General features: G+C 37.9%; 1 protein-coding gene across 1 annotated transcript in view; it reads right to left on the bottom strand.

The window, feature by feature from the left end:
* The window catches only part of PDXK (pyridoxal kinase), a 42104-nt gene extending 24480 nt beyond the window's left edge, over positions 1-17624 (bottom strand). The window contains exons 1-2 of the mRNA XM_074213877.1: positions 17374-17624; positions 4052-4106 (exon numbers count right to left, since the gene is read on the bottom strand). Coding sequence (XP_074069978.1) covers positions 4052-4106; positions 17374-17460 — 142 coding nt within the window. The 5' untranslated portion in view covers positions 17461-17624. The remainder of the gene's footprint in view (positions 1-4051; positions 4107-17373) is intronic.
* Between the last annotated feature and the right edge of the window lie 3466 nt (positions 17625-21090).

Raw genomic sequence — 21090 nt, forward strand, 5'->3', positions numbered from 1 at the left:
GTTGAGGCAAGGCTCAAACTATGATTATTTGAATACCAGTCAGGCATCAGTATAAAGGTCTACCTACTTGGGGGTTAGAGGCTTTCAGACTTGAATGTGCTGAGTCCACAAAAACCATATCCTGCTCCAACTACCAAACTTAGTACCATAGGGAAATGGGGGGGGGCTTGCATCCACCCAAAATAAGTGTTAACTGAATCCTTGACCAAACCCTTCAATGTTAGGGTTTAATTAAATGGCTGTTAACTATTCAATGATCCATTATGTTCGTCAACAAGTTGGGCCTTTCTCTAATATCTGGGGTAGTTGGTAATTAGGATGAGATAGCCTCAGGGTCCATATCACGATGTGCACTGGGTGAAAAGGACCCAAATATAGAATGCAGTGATCAGATTGCAGGATATCGCACCTTGTCACCCTTCTGGTAATATAAAGAGAGAAGGACTGCATTCTGTAGAAGTTTACCTGCCAGCATAGAAAAAAAAATGAAAGTAAACTGGCCCAATATATTCAATAAAAAAGACACTACTCTTGCCTTTTAAGTTCCATTTAATGAAGGCTGATAACTAATAGAGCTTAATGTTTTAAGTGAAGAGAGCTCTGATGGTGATGGAGACAAGACGCACAACTAGCAAGCAATAAACCTAGGAATAAAAGTATAGTCTCCAACCTAAAACTTTTGTTGCATTCCAAAGAGAACAGAGACAGGAAATAGGAGAGAAGAGAGAATGAGATTAGTGAACTTTCACTGGGGGCACCCCCCCCCCCCAAGAATGCCTCAAACTAATATCATTAGTATTCCAAAAGGAAAGTGGTTCCCTCCATAGGTGTTGGGTGGGTTTTCACCAAAGGAAATAGGGAAGTTATAAGAGAAGTTCAACTAGCAACCTGAAGAGTCACTAGAGCAATAATTGCTCCTCAGGGCATAGTCTAATGAAGTCAAAGCTGAGATGATCTCCACAATAGATTTTGATAAGCTTGAGAAAATACTTACTGTTCCAGCTACAGATATTTCTTTTCTTTTGGCTAAAATGGGGAGCTACAAAAAAAAAATTCCTTTGCTGCAAGAAAGTTGCCTTTAGGAATGGATAGAAAAATAAAACAGATGCATAGATGACACCTTCTACTCCACTGCACTCCCTCCCACAGCTCACAATGTACTTATCCATTAAACAGACAGGCTCAGGAGGAATCAGATCTCTACTTTTGAGTGAAATCTCCCCTAAATGATAATTTAGCGGTGTTCCTTCTAGGACAAACTACACAGAAGATTTGAGAAAGATGAGAACTGCACCTGAGCCTTGGACAGACTGTTGTTTGTCTTTTATTCTCAGAGAGGATCAAGACATCAGGAAAGTGAATTGGATTTAAGTGAAATGGGACCAGCCTCACTTTCTCCTCTGGAGAACAACTGCAGAGGCCCTGGATGCCATTTGATATTCAAAAGGCCACTAGATAAAAAGATTGGCCTAGGCCTCTTTTAACTAGCCCCAAAACAAAAAATCTGAGAAGGTAAAGATGCTCAATTTTTTGGCCCAATTTTTCTGGTCAAAACAAAAACAACTGCTCTTTACATTCACTGAGTCTATCAAGACCCAAACAATGACCCTCATTGATTGGTCAACAATAGGTCCCAGGTGGAACCATCAATGAGATTCCAGATCTATATGATGAGGCACTGTGGGAGCCTAAGAGTGGAAAGGACATAAAGTCCATGATTTAGAAGACACCAGGTTAATAATAAAGTGGACAACTAGTCCATGGAGTACAGGGAAATTCTGAACAATCCATTTTGGCCTAACCTAAGCCCAGTCCCATGTGGATCATTCTGGATATTACAGAAGACTGGGTCATGATGGTCAAGGTAGATGGGTCAATACTTAAACTGTTCCCTCTTGGACATAACTTTTACTGATAGAATCTGGCCATGTAGTAGTAATGTCTTCTTCCAGCCTTCTTTTGTTTCTTGTTTCCTTGGAAAAGAGGCCATTCTTTGCTCCTTTTCTTTTATCTAGTCTAGATCACTGAATGGGTATAACCTCAGTAAACTGAGAACTGCTAAAGGTTTTATTTAGCACTTAAAAGGTCAAGGTCTCAGTGGATAGAGCACTGACCCTGGAGTGAGGAGGGCCTGAGTTCAAATCCAGCCTGGGACACTAAATAATTGCCTAGCTGTGTGACCTCAGGCAAGTCATTTAACCCCATTGCCTTAAATAAATTTAAAAAAAAAAACAAAAAAAGGTCAAGGTCTCTTATAGTATCCTGAATCAATTCCAGTCTCACAGATCCATATCTGGTCATTGGACCCAGATGGCTCTGTAGGAGAAAGTGAAGTTGGTCACTTTGCACAGCCCTCCCTCATTTAAATCTAATTCACTTACATGCATAGCTTTACCTCCCAGATGTCATGGTCTTCTTTGAGAACCAAAAACAAACAACAACACGGTTTCCTTGTCTTCTAACATAAAAGAGCTGGGGTCCTTCAAACTAGGTAATTTCCCTGTGAACACTGGAGTCACTATAGCCAACACAGCTGATAGATACATTTCTCTATGGAGTTAAGGGGGGGCAAGGGGATTATCTACCCAAGCTACAAGTTATGGAGCATGCTCATTGTCAGGCAGGGCTATCCAATCAGCTGCAAGATATGATCTGCAACTGTCACATCAGACCACTTCCCTCTATTCAATCATCTCTCATTCTTATCACTTCTGAACTAGAGTACTAGGTCAGCTTTTGTACTAGACATGTTTGGAATACCTCCTTACCTAACCCTCAAAGAATCTCTCAAGAACCACCTTAGAGGGGCAGCTAGGTGGCGCAGTGGATAGAGCACAGGCCCTGGAGTTGGGAGCACCTGAGTTCAAATCCAGTCCCAGACACTTAATAATTACCTAGCTGTGTGACCTTGGGCAAGCCACTTAACCCCATTGCATTGCCAAAAAAAAAAAAAAGAACCACCTTAGAAAGACAATCTATCCTGATTCCCACCAATTGCTGGTACCCTCCCTTTGTATGTTTTTATTTATTCTGTATGTACTTATGGATGTCTTTGTGGTCTCTCCCATTAGAATGTAAGCTTGAGAAGGGATTATTTTATTTTTTGTTTTGTATCTCTATTAAGTGCCTAGTACATAATTGATTAGTGAATCTTTTCTGAAAGTTACTCCATTCAAAAGAAATTTTTCTCTTCAATTATGTCCTTATTCTAGTTACATAATAAGGATCTTAGTACTGTAGCTCAATTTATAAATTATATTTTCGAGCATTGCTTAAGTCTTCTAATAAAAAGCATCACATCAGGATTTACCTAGTGTAGTGTAGCACTACACTAACTGAAAAGATTTTGGCCTACCTATATGGGGTTCATTTTCCCTGGTTTTCTGTCACTTTGCTCTTTTAATACCTGATGTCTTTCAGTTTTATGTAGGTGTTATAATACAAATCTACAAAGTAATGATAGCTTTAATTCACCCATAATCAAAGTCATATGTAGCAGAAATCTAAACAAATAATTTCAGGGGTGGCTAGGTGATGCAGTAACTAGAGCACTGGCCCTGGAGTCGGGAGGACCTGAGTTCAAATCCAACTTCAGACACTAAATAATTACCTAACTGTGTGACCTTAGACAAGTCACTTAACCCCACTGCCTTGCAAAAAAATAAAAAATAAGTAAACAGTTTAGCTTACAGACAAATGGTGTCACTATGGAATGATGATTATGGAACCTCCTATAATCAAAATCCGTTTCTTCAGGGATAATCCTTTCAACTGAGAATTTTTAAGTATTGGTGAATCTTGTCATCACTATACTTCTATACAACAAAACAATACAATTTAAATTAAAATAAAGAGTGGCAGTGTAGTGCAGTGAATAGAGCTGCAAATTTTAGAAGTTCTGAGTTTGTGTCCTGCCTGTGACACTTTATGGTGTTGTGACTGAGCAAGTCTCTTTTCAAAGCCTTATCATTTGTCAATTATTAAACTCACAAATATAAAGGTACTTGTCAATTATTAAAATTACTGAGATAACTAAAGGTCTTTTTTTTACCTGTGTGATTTGAAAACTGGACTGAATTGACTGTGTCAATTTCAAATCCCAAAACCTGCAATAGAAAAAGAACAAAATTTAGTGATCTAAAATGAAGTCCTAAAGTCTAGAACATGCTTTAAAAAAGGAAATTATAAAAATTAGGATCTACTTCAATGACTACATATCTATCTCAAAGCTTAGGATTTTATTTTAATACATACAAACCCCCATATGATGCCATGGAAAAATAGTTTAGAATTTATAATTGGATTATACAATAAAGCATACAAATACAAAAGGCCCAGAACAGAAACATAGGTTTACTAGTCTTCAAATAGAATAATTGCTGCCATGATAATAAGGTAAGATCTAATTTAGTATGTAGATTTTCAGTGTCTCTTATGCCTCAATAAAAGGCTCTCCTACCTCACTTTAACAATGACTTTTGTGAGAAGAATGTCAAGGTTACTGACTATAAAGTTATTAAAAGTAAAACAAAGATAAAGAAAACAATAAATGCTTTAGGCAGAAGCTAGTTTGAGTTTCTTCTCAAAAGAAAATATCAGGGAATCTATTAAGCTAAGGTAAGAGGAGATTACATTAATAGGAATGGTCACTGCAAAATTAAGGCGACAGGAGTACTACAGAAGAGTGAAAAACAGATGACCAATTTTGAGTAGATCATTGAGTACAGAGAATATTAAGGTAGAAATATTTTAAATGATAAAAAAGAGACAGATTCGTGTTTTAGGAAAATTACTTTGGCAGCAGTGAGGAAGTTGGAGGGAAAGATGAGATAGGTACCTCAAAGGAGGCTGGTGAAAGTTGAGGAGCATCAAAAGTAAGGGGAAGTGGCTATCTGGAGAAAGAGTCAGACGCTAGAGATGTAATGGAAGGAGACTAATAAAAAGTATGAGAAAGTTTCTGAGCAATTAATAATTACCCCTGACAGGTGAAAAGCAACCCTTTTGTAAATAATTAATGAGGGGTGAACTAGAAGTCTTCAAGCTCCTCCAGATAAGAACCTGGTATGGGGAGATTCAGCAATCTGGACAAAGGAATCCATTTCAAACCAGATAGTATTGTTTTCTCCAAAAGAAACTGAGTTATTCCTAAAAGCAAGAATTCAACAAGATTAAATCTTCTAGTTGGGTGGGGTCCTTCTGATCTTTCTGTATTATTTCCTAAGGGCAAGAATTCACCTAGAAGAATTCACAAGAATTAGGTTCTCTTTACAAAGAACAGAAGTAAGGACTTCAAGGTTGGATGGGATTGGTCCCAGACCACAGAGCATGAATCTCAATCAGTAATATCCTGAGATTGACTGGCCTACAGAGGCTAGTTCCACAATGGGGAAATAAAGGGGAAAAAAGTCTTGATCCTAATTACTTGATTATTAATATAATAATTATCATTTCTCTCAATGAATATCTGGCAGTTGATTGGACATGTGGTGAGGAAGAGTGAAGTCTAAAAGAAGTTTAAAAGAGGTATAGATTGAAGAAATAGAATAAAATTTAAGTTCAACAGAGAGATGGTTTAGATCTAGGGATTACCGGCATTAAATTGATAGCTAAACTCTAGGAAGTGAGGATTACTAAATCTAAGGGGGAAAAAAAAAGAATGGACAGCAGTAGGGGCAGTTAGGTGGCATAGTGGATGGAGCAATGGCCCTGGTGTTAGGAGGACCTGAGTTCAAATAAGACCTCAGACATAGCAATTGCCTAGCTATGTGACCTTGGGCAAGTCACTTAATGTCATTGCCTTAAATAAAACTTGTAAAAAAAAAGAATGGACAGGGGCAGCTAGGTGGCACAGTGGATAAAGCACTGGTCCTGGAGTCAGGAGTACCTGGGTTCACATCCAGTCTCAGAGACTTAATAATTACCTAGCTGAATGGCCTTGGGCAAGCCACTTAACCCCATTTGCCTTGCAAAAAAAAAAAAATAAAATAAACCTAAAAAAAAAGAATGGACTTTGGTCTATATTCAGACTCCATAGTTCTTTCTCTGGATGTAGATAGTATTTTCTATGTAAATTCTTTAGAATTCTCTTTGATCATTGTATTACTGATGATCATAACATCACACTACCTTGATGTTCATGTCTACAATGTTCTTCTGGTTCTGCTCACTTCACTCAACATCAGTTCATGAAACTCTTTTTTTGCTCTTATTAAAGATTTTATTTATTGAGTTTTTACAAATTTTCCCCCAATCTTACTTCCCTCCCCCACCCCCCACAGGAAAGCAATTTGTCAGTCTTCACTTTGTTTCCATGTTGTACATTGATCCAAATTGAGTGTGATGAAAGAGAAATCATATCCTTAAGGAGACAAAAAGTATAAGAGATGACAAGATTAGACAATAAGATATCTGTTTTTTTCCCCTAAATTAATGGGAATAGTCCTTGAACTTTGTTCAAACTCCACAGTTCTTTGTCTGGATACAGATGGTATTCTCCATTGCAGGCAATCATTGTCCCTGATTGTTGCACTGATGGAATGAGAAAATCCATCAAGGTTGATCATCACTCCCATGTTGCTGTTAGGGTGTACAGTGTTTTCATGAAAGTCTACCAGACACTTCTGAAGTCCACAGTTCAATATTTCACATAGAACCACTTTTAGAGAGTTCACCCTTTTATGCTCTGGTCTTGATTTTTCCTACTTTAGATCTTGACTTTATAGTTAATCATTTTAATTTAATACTAACATCTATTCTTGAGACTATTCATGCTTTTCAAAACCTTAGTTCTGGATCATTTTTACCCATCCCCTCTAATGGTTTGATATAAATGTGATAGGTTTCAAAGAATTTGTGCTGTAACATTTTTATCACTAACTTGAATAAAGGAATATATATAATGAAAGATATAATTAAGTTTTCTATAGAATTCTGTTTTCTAAACACTGCTACCAGAAATGTGAAAAAATCAACCTCCAATATAAAATAGGTATATGGTATAAAATAGGTATATGGTATAAAATAGGTATATGTCAGTTCTAAAAAAAAGGATCTGGGGGTTTTAGTTGCTTACACAAGTTCAAAGAGTTGGCAGTGAGATATGGTTTTAAAAAAAAGCTAACATAATCTTGATTCTGTATCTGTCTTCCTCAGTGACAATCTTGATATGAGGTCTTAATATTAAAGATCATATTGTAAAAAATTAGAAGAGAAAGATCATATAATACCTTTCAGAGTTATGGATATGAGATGTATTTTTAAACAATGGAGAGACAATTATAAAAAATAAAACAGATAACTTTATAAAATGAAACTGAAAATATTTTACACAAAAAATTTATGTATATTAGATGAAATAAAAAAAGCCAAAAAGGAAAAAAATCCTTGTAACTTCTGAGATATATGTATATAAAAGATCAAAAGTCATTCCCCAGGGCAACTAGGTGGCGCAGTGGATAAAGCACTGGCCTTGAAGTCAGGAGTACCTGGGTTCAAATCTGGTCTCAGACACTTAATAATTACCTAGCTGTGTGGCCTCAGGCAAGCCACTTAACCCCATTTGCCTTGCAAAAACCTAAAAAAAAAAAAAAAGTCATTCCCCAAAGTAGGAGCAAGTCTCAAAAAAAAAAAACCCTGCAAAGTATAAAAAATGATATGAAAGAATGTTCCAAATAAATTAATTTACAAAGAGGAATACAAATAAAATCAACCTGAAGATTCCACTTCACAACCAGTAAACTAACAAAGATGACCAAAAAAATGGCAAATAATTTATGTTGGAAGGACTGTGGGAAGATAAGTAGAGAAGTTCATTGTTGGTGGAACCATAGATGAAAAAAACAATTTCTGAAAGCAATCTGGAACTACAAATTACAAACAATTTAAATATATTTTAACCCAGAGATTTTTAGGCATATACATTAAGCGAGAAAATGACAACAAAGTTCCTGAATAGCAATTGTGTGGTAGCTAAGAACTAGAAAGAAGGAAACACCTATTGATATTATGGTATACAATGAAATGATTAGGTGTACTACAAGAAACAATATTAGATAAGATAAAGAGAAGCTGGGAAAGATCCTATGATTTAGTGCAGAATGAAGTAGGCAAGAGCAAGAAGACAAACAAACATGTGGACTACAACAATAAAATTCATGCCAGTACCTTAAAGCCATGTATAATGTGGGGTTTCTTCTCTACAGTCTCAATGATCTCATCAACACTGATGTGTTTATTCCTTAAGTCTCAAATTTGACATACCTTAGGAACACAACCCTTAAGGATGGAAAAAACATCTGAAACTACCTCAATTTTGCAGATGAGGAAATTCAGACCCAGAATACATGTCATTCCTCAGTTGATAAAATGGTCAAAGAATATGAACAGGCAGTTTTAAATTAAAGAAAGCAAAGGTACCTAGTCATACTAAAAAAAAAAAAATGCTGATTAGGGAAATGCAAGTTAATAACTCTGAACCATCTATCAGATTGGTTAATATGAAAATAGGGACAGTAATGCATTGTTGTGAATTGATTCAACTATTCTGGAGAGTAATTTAGAACTATGCTCAAAGGGCAATAAAACTGAATACCCTTTTACCCAGAAATACCAATATTAGGTTTATGTACTAAGGAGAACGTAAGGGAAAAGGACTTATTATGTACAAAAATATGTGAACAAAGAAATGAAAACTGGGAATGGTTATGGTATATGAATACTACTGAGTTATAAAGAAATGATGAGCAGGATTTTAGGAAAAATCTTGTCTTATATGAACTGATGCAAAATGAAGTCTGCAGAAATAGAACATACACATGTATCAGCAACATTGTATGCAGTAATAGTACAACTGTGATGATCTGTCTTGGTTTCTTGTTAGCAATAAATGATTCAAGACATGTCCAAAAGAAAATACTATCCACATCCAGAGAAAAGAACTGATGGGAGTCTGAATGTAGATTGAAACAAGTTATTGGGGCGGCTAGGTGGCGGAGTGGATAAAGCACCAGCCTTGGAGTCAGGAGTACCTGGGTTCAAATCCAGTCTCAAACAATTAATAATTACCTAGCTGTGTGGCCTTGGGCAAGCCACTTAACCCCATTTGCCTTGCAAAAAAAAAACCCTAAAAAAGAAACAAATTACTTTCATTTTATTTTTTTAAGTTTTTTCCATTTGTTCTGTTTCTTCTTTCACAACATGAATAATATGGGTATGAATTACATGATTTCACATATATAATAACCTGCATCAAATTGCATACTATCTTTGGAGAGTAGAGAGGGAAAGGAGGGAGAAAGAAAATTTGGAAATCAAATGAATGATGAAAATTGTTTTTATATGTAATTGGATATAAAAATCTATCTACTGGGGGGGGAGGAAGATAATATTTTTCCTTCTGCAATCCTCAATACATTCATCTCTCTCACTCTCCAAAATCTTTCAATGAACATTGAAAGTAACTAAACAATCACATCCAATAGTTTTTCAATACCTCAGGATATATTGTGTCTGGAACAGATGACTAGAACTCATCAAGAAGAAGATATCTTATTTCTTTTGGGTATAAACTGCAAGACACTTTTGTTCTGGACTTTTCTGGCCTCAGCAGTGACGTATTAAGATACTCTACTACACATACCACCACTAGAAATGGGAGCTTGTATGAGGATTATTTTTTTACATTTTCTCCATATTCCAGTATTACTGATGCAAATATTAAATATTTTATTTTGTTTTGTTTTATATTGTAGCAAATAAAACACAAGACAGTTTCCAGATAATAATTTGTTAGGCTAACTAATTGATGGTCAGTGATTTCTCTCTATAACCAGACATCTAGGAAGGCTCTGAAAAACTTTAAAGGAGGTGTACTTTCAGACAGAGAAGGCCTCTGGATAGATAACCCGGATTGGTGAACATTTAATTAGGAAGTAGACTAAAAGTCTACAGCTCAGCCAGCAAAGAATGTGACTTGATCATGAGTTATCTGGGCAGGGGAAATCATTTCCTCTTTGGCTAGTTTTTCCTCAAAGAGCTTCATGATCTAACTCTAAAGGAGGAAATTCAGGACAATGGAACAAGTACTAGGGAAAAGATATAGCTGAAGTTGACTTTTGTTGATAGAGGAAAAACTAAGAGTCCAGCCCTAGCAGTTGCCTTGGAATGCCTGGAAGAATGTCCTTCTAACACTAAATAATCTTTTTGGGATTCAATAGAAATGAGGAAAAGGACAGATTATAAATTAAGTTAGTTATTAATACTAATATAATACTTCTCTCAATTGTATCTACTCCAATGTTCCCCACTATTTTAGCAAAAAATTATTGGTTGTGAGTTGTATAATTTTGATAAAACTTTGCTCTCTTTCACATTGAAATTATAATTGAGGCAACATTTTTTTAAAATCCTATTTCTATTTTTAGGTTTCCTTTTATTTGTTCTGTATTATTTTTTCTAGTTCCCAAGGGTAAGTCCATTGTATTAAATCCACTGCATTACAAAGTTGAATTTACATAAGAAAGACTATTATCAAATAATGCTAATTATAGAATTAAGAATGATTCAGTACTTGCTGATGAACGCTGTCACTGGAATACTGTCATTCATGTGCAGTGTTATGTCACTTGCTTATAGTTTTGCTTTATTACAGCACTGTGACTTTTTTTTGGCAGAAATGCTGGAGTGATTTCCCTTTCCAGCACATTTTACAGATGAGGACACTGAGGCAAAACAAGGTTAAATAACTTGTCAGGATTATATAGCAAGTGTCTGAAGCTGGATTTGAACTTTTTACAACTCCGGCCTCCAGACTTAGATCTCTATCCACTGTGCTACCAGCTTGCCCATGAGTGCCACTTTGGAAATTTTCCTTTCTCAGGCAGTCTGGCTTAGATTTAGAGGGTAGGGGCAACTAGGTGGGGCAGAGCACCGGCCCTGGAGTCAGGAGGACCTAAGTTCAAATTGGCCTCTGACACTTAATACTGACTTAGGTATGTGACCTTGGGCAAGTCACTTAACCCCACTGCCTTGCAAAAACCCCCAAATTTAGAAGGGTAGAGATTTTATATAGTGCAGTTCTATATACCAGTAGGGTTTTTGAAACTTTTATTTAATTGTATTTTTTTTCCAATTTCACATAAAGATAGCTTGACATATTTCAATTAGTTGTGTTGTGAAAGACTCAAGGAAAAAATCATGAGGTGAAGGGGAACTAAGTGGCAGTGGATGGAGCACTGACCCAGAAGTCAGGATGAGCTGAGTTCATATGCAAACTCGGACATTACCAGTTGTGTTACCTTAGGTAAATCACTTAACCCCATTGCCTCAGATAAAGAAAAAACAAAAATGAAAAATAGTGTGCGTTTTGATTTGCATTTAGACTCCATAGTTTTATCTCTGGATATGGTTATAATTTTCAATCAATGTGCCAGTGTTTTATACTTATTATTTCATTAAAGCCTCAACAACCTAAGATAACTAGTAACCATAGAGGGAAAAATTAAGGGGTTTGAGACTAGAGGAAAAATAAGTATGTTTATGGTCAATGGGAAAGTTCAATAGTACATTTTCTCAACCATCTCCCAAGGGGATAAAGAATCAGTATTCATTTACATTAACAGTCATATATACTGCTTTTTTGGGTTTGCTTACTCTACTCAATTCCCAAGTCCTCCTATGTATTTTCCATTTTTTATGACAACAATATTCCATTCTATCCTTGTACTACAATTTGTTTAGCTATTTCCCATCTGATTAATCTGTATTTTATTCAATTCTTTACTACTACCAAAAAAAATGACTTTTTCTCAAACTGACTTATTAGGCATATGCATTAAGAAGGAATATCTGGGACCAATGAGTATGGATGTTTTATCTTTTTTATTAACATAAACCCAAACCACCTCCAGAATGGCTAAATCAATACATATATATTGATATCCCTATCTTTCTACAACTCTTCTAAAATTAGCTATTCCTAATTTCCTGACTATGAGGTTAAAACTGAATTGTTTTGTTCAGCATTTTGCTATTAGTAATTTGGGCAGTTTTAAATACAGTTGTCAGTAGTTTGGAGAACTATTTGTTCATATTCTTTGATCACTTATCCATTGCAGAATAGTTTCTGGCCTTATATTTTAATGTTAAATTCCTAGTCATGATCTTCAATAAAACCTATAATCTTGAATTATTTTTGTGTAGTCTGCGCCTTTAAGGCCTCTCCTTCTATCTTCCCTGAACCCATCTCCACTCTCCTTATCTACTTTTATTTCCAGCATGGCCAAGTCTCTCCCAACTTACTATCTACTCAAGAGATTGTTCAAGAACTCTTCTTCCTTTCTCAAACACCTCACATTCATTACTACTTCTTTAACACAATCTTTGGTCCACCTATTCTGGCTTTTGATTTCACCCTCAATTAACATTGCTTTCTCTAAAGCTATAATCTCTTACCTAACAAATTTGAGGGTTTTTGTTCAAGCCTCATTCTTTTAAACCTGTTTTTTTTATTTTTTAAAAATTTATTTCTTTTTGAATTTTACAAATTTTCCCCTAATCTCGCTTCCCTCCCCCCACCCCCCCACAGAAAGCAGTCTGTTAGTCTTTACATTGTTTCCATGCTATACATTGATCTAAGTTGAATGGGTTGAGAGAGAAATCATATCCTTAAAGAAAAAATAAAATATAAGAGATAGCAAAATTACATAATAAGATTACAGGGTTTTTTTATATTAAAAGTAATAGTCTTTGGTCTTTGTTCAAACTCCACAATTCTTTCTCTGGATACAGATGGTATTCTCCATCACAGATACTCCAAAAATGTCCCTGATTGTCGCACTGATGAAATGAGCAAGTCCATTAAGATTGATCATCAACTCCATGTTGCTCTTAGGGTGTAAACCTATCTGTTTTACTTGAAACTGCTGACCACACTATACCTGGATGCCTTTTAAGGGTTGTGACAACATTCTTGTTTTCTTTTTGCCTGACTGCCATTCTTTTCTAATCCATATCATCATTCATAACTGAGCCTTCTAAGTAGTATGTATTCACTTGTAATGTTCCAGGATTTCTTTCAACCTCCTGTTCCCCTTCCTAATTAAATCTGCTCCATGTGCCAGAATTCCCATTACTACCAAAAAAATGAAGCACACATAATGTGGGCAAAGAATGACGAAAAACACAAGATTGGTTATTACTAATTACAATTTTGCTTTTGAACAGCTACATATACAGTGGATAGAGCTTCAGATCTGGAGTCAGGAAGACCCGGGTTCAAATTCTGCCTCAGACGTTTAGCTTTGTGACCCCAGTCATTTAACCCTGTTTGCCTCAATTCCTTGATCATTAAAACAATGACTCAGTATTTATTGAGTTCCTGCTATATACATAGTATCATGTAAAGAGATATTTTGAAGGTCTTTCAATGCCTGGTGAAGGATACTGACTTTAAAAGGAAATTACTTTAGATATCTGAGCAAAGGAGTGAAAGAATCAGATCTATATATATAAAAAAGGTAATTCTGTGTGAAAGACAGACTAGTGGGAGGAGGATATAAAGGAGGCTATTTAAATAACTTTCGAACCATTGTATTATAAACATCTCACTGCCAAATTATCTCTGGTTCTGGCCCTCCTCCAGGATACACCACCACTCCCCAGGGTCTCTTTTACCTCTTATTTTCCTTTCTTCTGCTTCATCAAGATGAAAAATGTTTTTCAAATACCTTCTGAATAGAAATCTTTAATTATCCATGGTTATTAGAGTACTCTTACAGACTCTTAATATATGCCCTAAACAATTTGTTTACAACAATTGAAAACAATAAGCAAACCCACAAATTATAAAAATAACAAAAGAAATAAAATATTTGGAAATCAGCAACAAAATCAAAATTAAGATCCCTAAAATTCAAAAAATAAGATCCCTAAAAAGATACTGACTTTGGCAACATCTATGTAGCCCAAATGAAATTCACAAAAACAAACCAAATAAACTTTCTGTCCTCTGATCCAAAGGTTTAAAAAAAAATGCATGATTTTGGATGGAACCAAAAACAATAAACTGTGGCCTTCACTTCAGTCTATTCTTTAATCTAAAGAGGGAAATCTTAAAAAAAAATCCTATTTTTACTTTGTTTACTATGTTTACTTTGTTTCCTCTGCCATATTCAAACAATCCAGAGCACCTGTTTTAATTCACAACTTTTTTTTTATTAATAGGTCTTTTGTATGTCACCCAAGGAGAAGGAACATTTGATCTATAAAAACCTAAATAAAAGGGGCGGCTGGGTGGCATAGTGGATAAAGCACCAGCCCTGGAGTCAGGAGTACCTGAGTTCAAATATGATCTCAGACACTTAATAATTACCTAGCTGTGTGGCCTTGGGCAAGCCACTTAACTCCATTTGCCTTGCAAAAACCTAAAAAAGAAAAGAAAAAAGAAAAAGAAAAATCTGTTTAGAATCTCTTAAATATCTAAGACAAAAGCTGACTATTAGTTTAAGAAATGGCACTTTTCTTAAGAATAGGTAACAAAGTCTATTTAAAAAGGTTTTCACTTTGCAGGAACCTTGGAAAGATAGATATGCTAATCTGGAGCAGGTAGGCAGTACAATGGATGAAGCACTGGTTCTGGAGTCAGGAGGACTTGAGTTCAAAGACAAGAATAGGCACTTGCTGTATGAATATGAGCAAGTCACTTAACCTTGACTGCCTTAAAAAAAATGTCTTAAAAGCTATCAACATCTAGTGAATTTTATTTTTAAAAATACTTAAAATTCCACTTTATCCCTCACACTAAAAAAAGGGGGCTTGGCAGTTGTTTAGCAGAGTATTTTTACTATAGTAATACTGTTCTCCCGACAAAAAAAAAAAAATCAAAAGATCAGTTACAACAGCCTAGCTTTTCAGTATCCCAGTTATCTACCAAACCTTTTATTATCCTTTTCTGCACAGCTCTGGTTGAAACATGTTTCCAGGGGCCAGGGGCGGTTAGGCGGGGCAGTGGATAAAGCACTGGCCCCGGAGTCAGGAGTACCTGGGTTCAAATCAGGTCTCAGACACTTAATTACCTAGCCTTGTGGCCTTGGGCAAGCCACTTAACCCCATTGCCTTGAAAAAAAAAATCTAAAAAAAAAGAATTAAAGATAAGGAAGATACTGATCTTCCTCAGGCTCAAACCTTTGATATCTATGTATACATTTATTTGTATGTATGGCCACACCTACACACAAAAATGTATGACAGGAATATTCTAAGTGTCTGCTTGGGGCAGCCAAATGATGAAGTCTGATAGAAAACTGGGCAATGCACATCAAGAAGACTGAAATTTAAACCTGACCTAAAAGGCACTAGCAGTGTGGTCCTAGGCCAAGTCACTTAACCCTATTTGCCAGGATTTCTTTTCTGCAAAATGAGATGGAGAAGGAAATGGCAACCTATTCTAGTAACTTTGCTAAGAAAACCCCAAATGGGGTCAAGAAGAAGAAACAACTGAAAAGTGACTGAACAACAAGATGACAAGGTGTCTGCTTAAGAACTAAGTGCTGCTGAACCAGAAGAACATTATATATATACAACAACATTGAGTGATGGTCTTGTTCATTTCAGCAAGTACAATAACCAAAGACAATTGTAAAAGATGGAAAATACCATCCACATCCAGAGAAGGAACTGTAGAATTTAAAATGAAGACCAAAGCTTAATATCTTAAATTTTTAAAGTTTGCCTTACGTTGTTTTTTTGCTTTCATTTGGATTTGTTTATTCTTTTATAATATGATTTACATGGATTTATGTTTAGCATAATTATACATTTAGAGCCTTTTTAGATTGCTTTCTTTGGGGTGAAGAGGGAAAGGAAAGAAGGGAGGGAGAAAAAAAAACCTTGCAAAAAAAAATGATTGGTGAAAACTATAAATAAAAATATTTTTTAAAAAAAGAGCTAAGTGCTACCTGAGAAGATCCTAGCCTTGCCCTAGTTCCAACCTCCCATACACCAACAAACATCTATATCCATGTCTAAATTTGCACATGTGAGCACATACATATATGTAGATGCATGATATATTTAATGATGTGTTGAGCCTAGCCCAGCTGCCTCAACCTCCTATAAATATACATGTTTATCATGTAGATGTACATACAGTTGCATGAACTATAAATATATAAGCCTAATAAACAAATATATAAAATGGGTGTAAATGTCAAGCCTAGACCAGTTATTCTAATATCACACATACACATAGTTTAGATGTATATTAGTTCTATACATAAACAAATAACCTTACCCTGCCCCAACTCCTATAATCAACATGTGTATATCCACATGTATAAATTTGCATGTGTGAGCACATATGTGTAGATGCATATGATATAGATGTAAAGACATATAAAATGAATCTCCTAAATGTTAAACCTAGCCCAGTTACCCCAATCTCCTATACATATATATTTATAATGTAGATACACATTATATACATAAATATAAAATGTGTCAAGCCTTTGTACCTTGCTGCAATTCCTATAAAACAAACATGTCTATACATGTGTACATACATATATGTAGATGTATAATGTATATTTAGTAATAGCTATAAATGTAGTGTCAAGCCTAGCCCAGCTGTCTCAACCTCCTGTAAATATATATTTATAATGTAGATGTACATGCAGTTGCATGAACTATAAATATATAAGCTTTACAAATATATAAAATGGGTGTAAAAGTCAAGCCTTGCCCAGCTATCCCAACATCACACACATATTTATCATGTCCATATATATATATAGTTGCATACATAAACAGCCCTACCCTGCCCCAACTCCAATAAGCAAGACATGTGTATACCCCCATGTATAGATTTGCACGTGTGGGTACATACAAGCCTTGCCCAGCTATCCCAACATCACACACATATTTATCATGTTCATGTATACATATAGTTGCATACATAAACAGCCCTACCCTGCCCCAACTCCAATAAGCAAGACATGTGTGTACCCGCATGTATAGATTTGCACGTGTGGGTACATACAAGCCTTGCCCAGCGATCCCAACATCACACACACACACACACACACACACACACACACACACGCACGCACGGCTGCATCCTGCCCGGCTCCTAGGAGCCACACAGGTGTGTGTGCACCTGTGTGCTGTTGCAGGCGGGGGCACATGCATGCACGCAGCCGCACACCCACGGCTGGGCAGCGCCCGGCCCCCCGGCCAGGGGCCCCGGACAAAAGGCTTAGTTACATAAAGTCCCCAGAAGAAGGCGCGGGGGGGCTGAGGGAGCCCGGCCGCGGACTCGCCCACCCAGCGCGCCCGCGCGCCCCCGCGCCCCCGCGCCCCCGGCCTCCGCCCGCGCCTCACCTGCAAGGGGAAGGTGGCCGCCCGGTTGCCCACGTAGCCGCGGACGACGTGGCTCTGGATGGACAGGACCCTGCACTCCTCCTCCATGCTGGCCGAGGCGGCGGGAAGCCGAGGCTCCGGAGCCGGGCTGGGCGCGGGGGCAGGAGGCGGAGGCGGGCGCCGCCGGGAGGGAGCCGCGCGGGGCGCGGGAGGGCAGGGACGGGCCGGGGGTGAGGAGCGCCGACCGGCCGCCGGCTTTAACCCGGGCCGAGGAGGCGGGGTCCCGGGCCGGGAGGGGCGGAGCCCCAGACCGGAAGGAGGGCGTCGAGGCCGAGCCTCGCGGGGGCGCGCGCGCTGACGTGCGTGCGTGACGTCGCCGGAGCCAAGGTCACAGGGTGCCTCCCTCCCCCGGCGGGGGCCGCAGTGTGGGGCGGGCGATCGGCGCAGACGCCCGAGGGCCGGCGTCTCCCGGCAGGTGCGGCGGCCAGGCGGGGCCGCCCGCGCCGGGCGCTCCCTTCTGAGCAGCCCGCAGCTTTCTGTCCAGAAAACACAAAACCATTGCCTTCCCCGGAGCCCGCGGTTTTACTTTATTAACCGAGCCAGCTTTGGAACAGGCTCCTCCCACCCGGGGATGCGCCCGCCCACCTTGCCGCCCTCCCCCGGCTTGCGGGCTCCTGGGGCTTCCTCCTCCGCTCCACACTTTCACAATTAGAAACACTGCGGATCCATGAACTAAGAAAAACAGCCAGACTGCCTTGTGGCTTAGTGCTGGGCCGCCTTCTACCCCTGACTCCCAGCTCCTCATCAAAAACATTTGTGATCCGTTCAGTTTGGATCGATGTCTATACCGTGGAAACAAAGTAAAGACCGGCAGATTGCCTTCTGTGGGCGGTGGGGGGAGGGAAGCGAGATTAGGGGGAAAAGTGTAAAAATAAATAAGATATTTTTAAAAATATTTCTGATCTTTTAACTTCATTTATCATTTCCTTTCCCCCCTCCAATTATTCTAGTTCCTATTTTATAGACTTGCTATTGCACTTCAGTCCAAGGAAACCCATGTGATCTATATGTGATATGTGATCTAGATCTACATTGCTATAAAAAAATGAAAACGAGACCCACTAGGTTTCAAAACATAAGACACATTATTTGTTAATATTGTTGAAGTACATTCCTACTTTCTTCTTCCTTGACTTTCAGGCTTGCTAAAATATGCATCAGTATGTGAACATGATATATTTGTTATGCGTGTCTATATACAGGTCTGTAGTCTAAGCCATTAAGGTTAAAATGGCAAATTTGTAAATCTCCTTTGCTTTTACTTGTCCTTGTTTTTTCATCCTTGGGTTTGATTTTTCAACTTGATTTCCAGAAAAGCCCATTGCTCAGCTACCCTATCCTCGAGCTAGCTCCACAATTGGTGCTAAAGGAGTCTACCGCATTATCCAGATTTCATGGTTCTCAGTTTCTATCACCCACGTAACACACAAACAAATGTTAGCAAACATTATTTTATTTTATGTGACACTAGAATAAAGTGGCAAAAGAATGGGGGGGGGAGAGACACTGTGGGTGTATGCTGATTGGATACAGTCGCCTCAGGAATGAGGATTTCTCTAGATTGACTTTGCTCATAGGGAATAAATGAAATACAAACTACAGAGGAGTGCTGCAACTAAAAGGAGTTGCCTTTTCCCCAGTTAAGAGCCAAGATGGAAGGAATTTACCTTTAGACAAACAAGGGTGAGGAGCACCTCAGTCAATTCAGTCCCATAGGTTTAGCACTTACAGGTCACCTTTGCCTTAGGGGCAAAGTTAATTGGGGTGGTTTCTATTGCACCAATAATAGCAGCTACTTTTGAAGTGTTTGAAAAAGAGAGCAAAAAAGCACAAATCCAATACAAAATGCTTAATTTTGTAATGTCTACATTGGCCTCAAAATGCAGACATATGTCCTTCTATTCCTTGGTTGCCGTTTTTTCCTTCTTTTAGCACTCTCTTAGAAATTCTGTGAATGATCCGAACAGTTTCATGATCTCCCAACTAAGAAAGTCTGAATCTCTATGGTCACATTCATATAGAGCCATGTTCTGACACAAAATTACACCAAATTCCAAGAAATGTACTATTTGGATTGTACCTTTGTACAACGTACCAAATGTACCTTTGGATTGTCATAAATTTGAATTGGGTAACAAATTACAGTAGGATTTATGATACCTCCGGCTTAAATTCAAATCAGTGAAAAAAATTATTAATGTGAGAAGAGACCTTTAAGTGAATTGATGAATCTATACAAATTGATTTGTAACATCTGTCCGATAGATTGCCAAGGAAGCAAACCAATAAGCTGCATCAAAGAATCACTGAATCTTGGAGTTAGAAGGAATTTCATAAATCATTCAATCCAAAAGATATCTGAAAAGTGGTTCTCCATCCTCTGCTAAAAGACCTTCAGCAAGGGGAAAACTATCTTCCAAGGCAGCCCATTCCATTTTTGGATAGCTCTAATTACCAGTATGATACTTTGTTATACTAATTAGCTCATTTTGAGCCTAAGGGCAATATAACACTTCTTATTACTTATTGCTTCTCTTCTGCAGCTTTAGGGAGTTTATTTTAAATGAAAAGCTATGAGTTAAATCACAACTGCTCTAAGCCCCTAATTAGGAGACTTCATTTACTCAGATTTTGGACTTTGTCTAAATATCTTTTTCTAGTTAACCCTTGATCTCCTAGTGGTTATAGCAAAATTCAGGTTACTGAAAACTTTTGGGGAATGAAACAATCAATAATCTAATAGTGTCTGTGGATAGAGAGACACCTGGAAGGAAAGTAGGGGGTTGGGGTGAAAAATAGATCTTTTTTTTTAGGGTTTTTTTTGCAAGGCAAATGGAGTTAAGTGGCTTGCCCAATGCCACACAGCTAGGTAATCATTATGTGTCTGAGGTCGAATTTGAAGTCAGGTACTCCAGACTCCAGGGCCAGTGCACTATCCACTGCACCACCTAGCCACCCGGAAATAGGTCATCTCTTAGGACTTCTCCAAATCCTCAAATAATCCTTAAATAGGTGGGTTGTCGTTTGTTCATTTTTTTTGCAAGGCAATGGGATACTTGACTTGTCCAAGGTCACACAGCTAGGCAATTATTAACTGTCTGAAGTCATATTTGAACTCAGGTCTTTCTGACTCCAGGACTGTGGCTTTATCCACTGTGCTATCTATCTGCCCCTTGTCCTTCATTCTTTGTTGTTTTTCTTTAGGTTTTTTTGCAAGGCAAATGGCTTTAAGTGTCTTGCCCAAGGCCACACAGCTAGGTAATTATTAAGTATCTGAGACCAGATATGCACCCAGGTACTCCTGACTCCAGGGCCAGTGCTTTATCCACTGCTGCACGTAGCCGCCCCCCTTGTCCTTCATTCTTGAGGAAGACTATAAAACATCTGGGATGAGATGCCATGACATGCAGATGAATTGGATTTAAGTAAAAGGTTATTTACTAAGTCCACCAGTCTTACTTTTCCCCCCAGAGTCATCTAGGTCTGATAGACAAATATGGATTGGAATGACTGGAGATGGCTTTGGATTTGAGGCAATCAAGATTAAGTGATTTGCCCAAAGTCACACAGATAGTAGTTATCAAGTGTTTGAGGTCAAATTTGAACTCAGGTCCTCTGGACATAGTGGTGGTAATGATACCAGGAAAATTGGTGGTGGTGTCATCATAAAGATGAGAG

The sequence above is a fragment of the Macrotis lagotis genome, chromosome 1 (assembly GCF_037893015.1).
Source record: "Macrotis lagotis isolate mMagLag1 chromosome 1, bilby.v1.9.chrom.fasta, whole genome shotgun sequence".
NCBI lineage: Eukaryota > Metazoa > Chordata > Mammalia > Peramelemorphia > Peramelidae > Macrotis > Macrotis lagotis.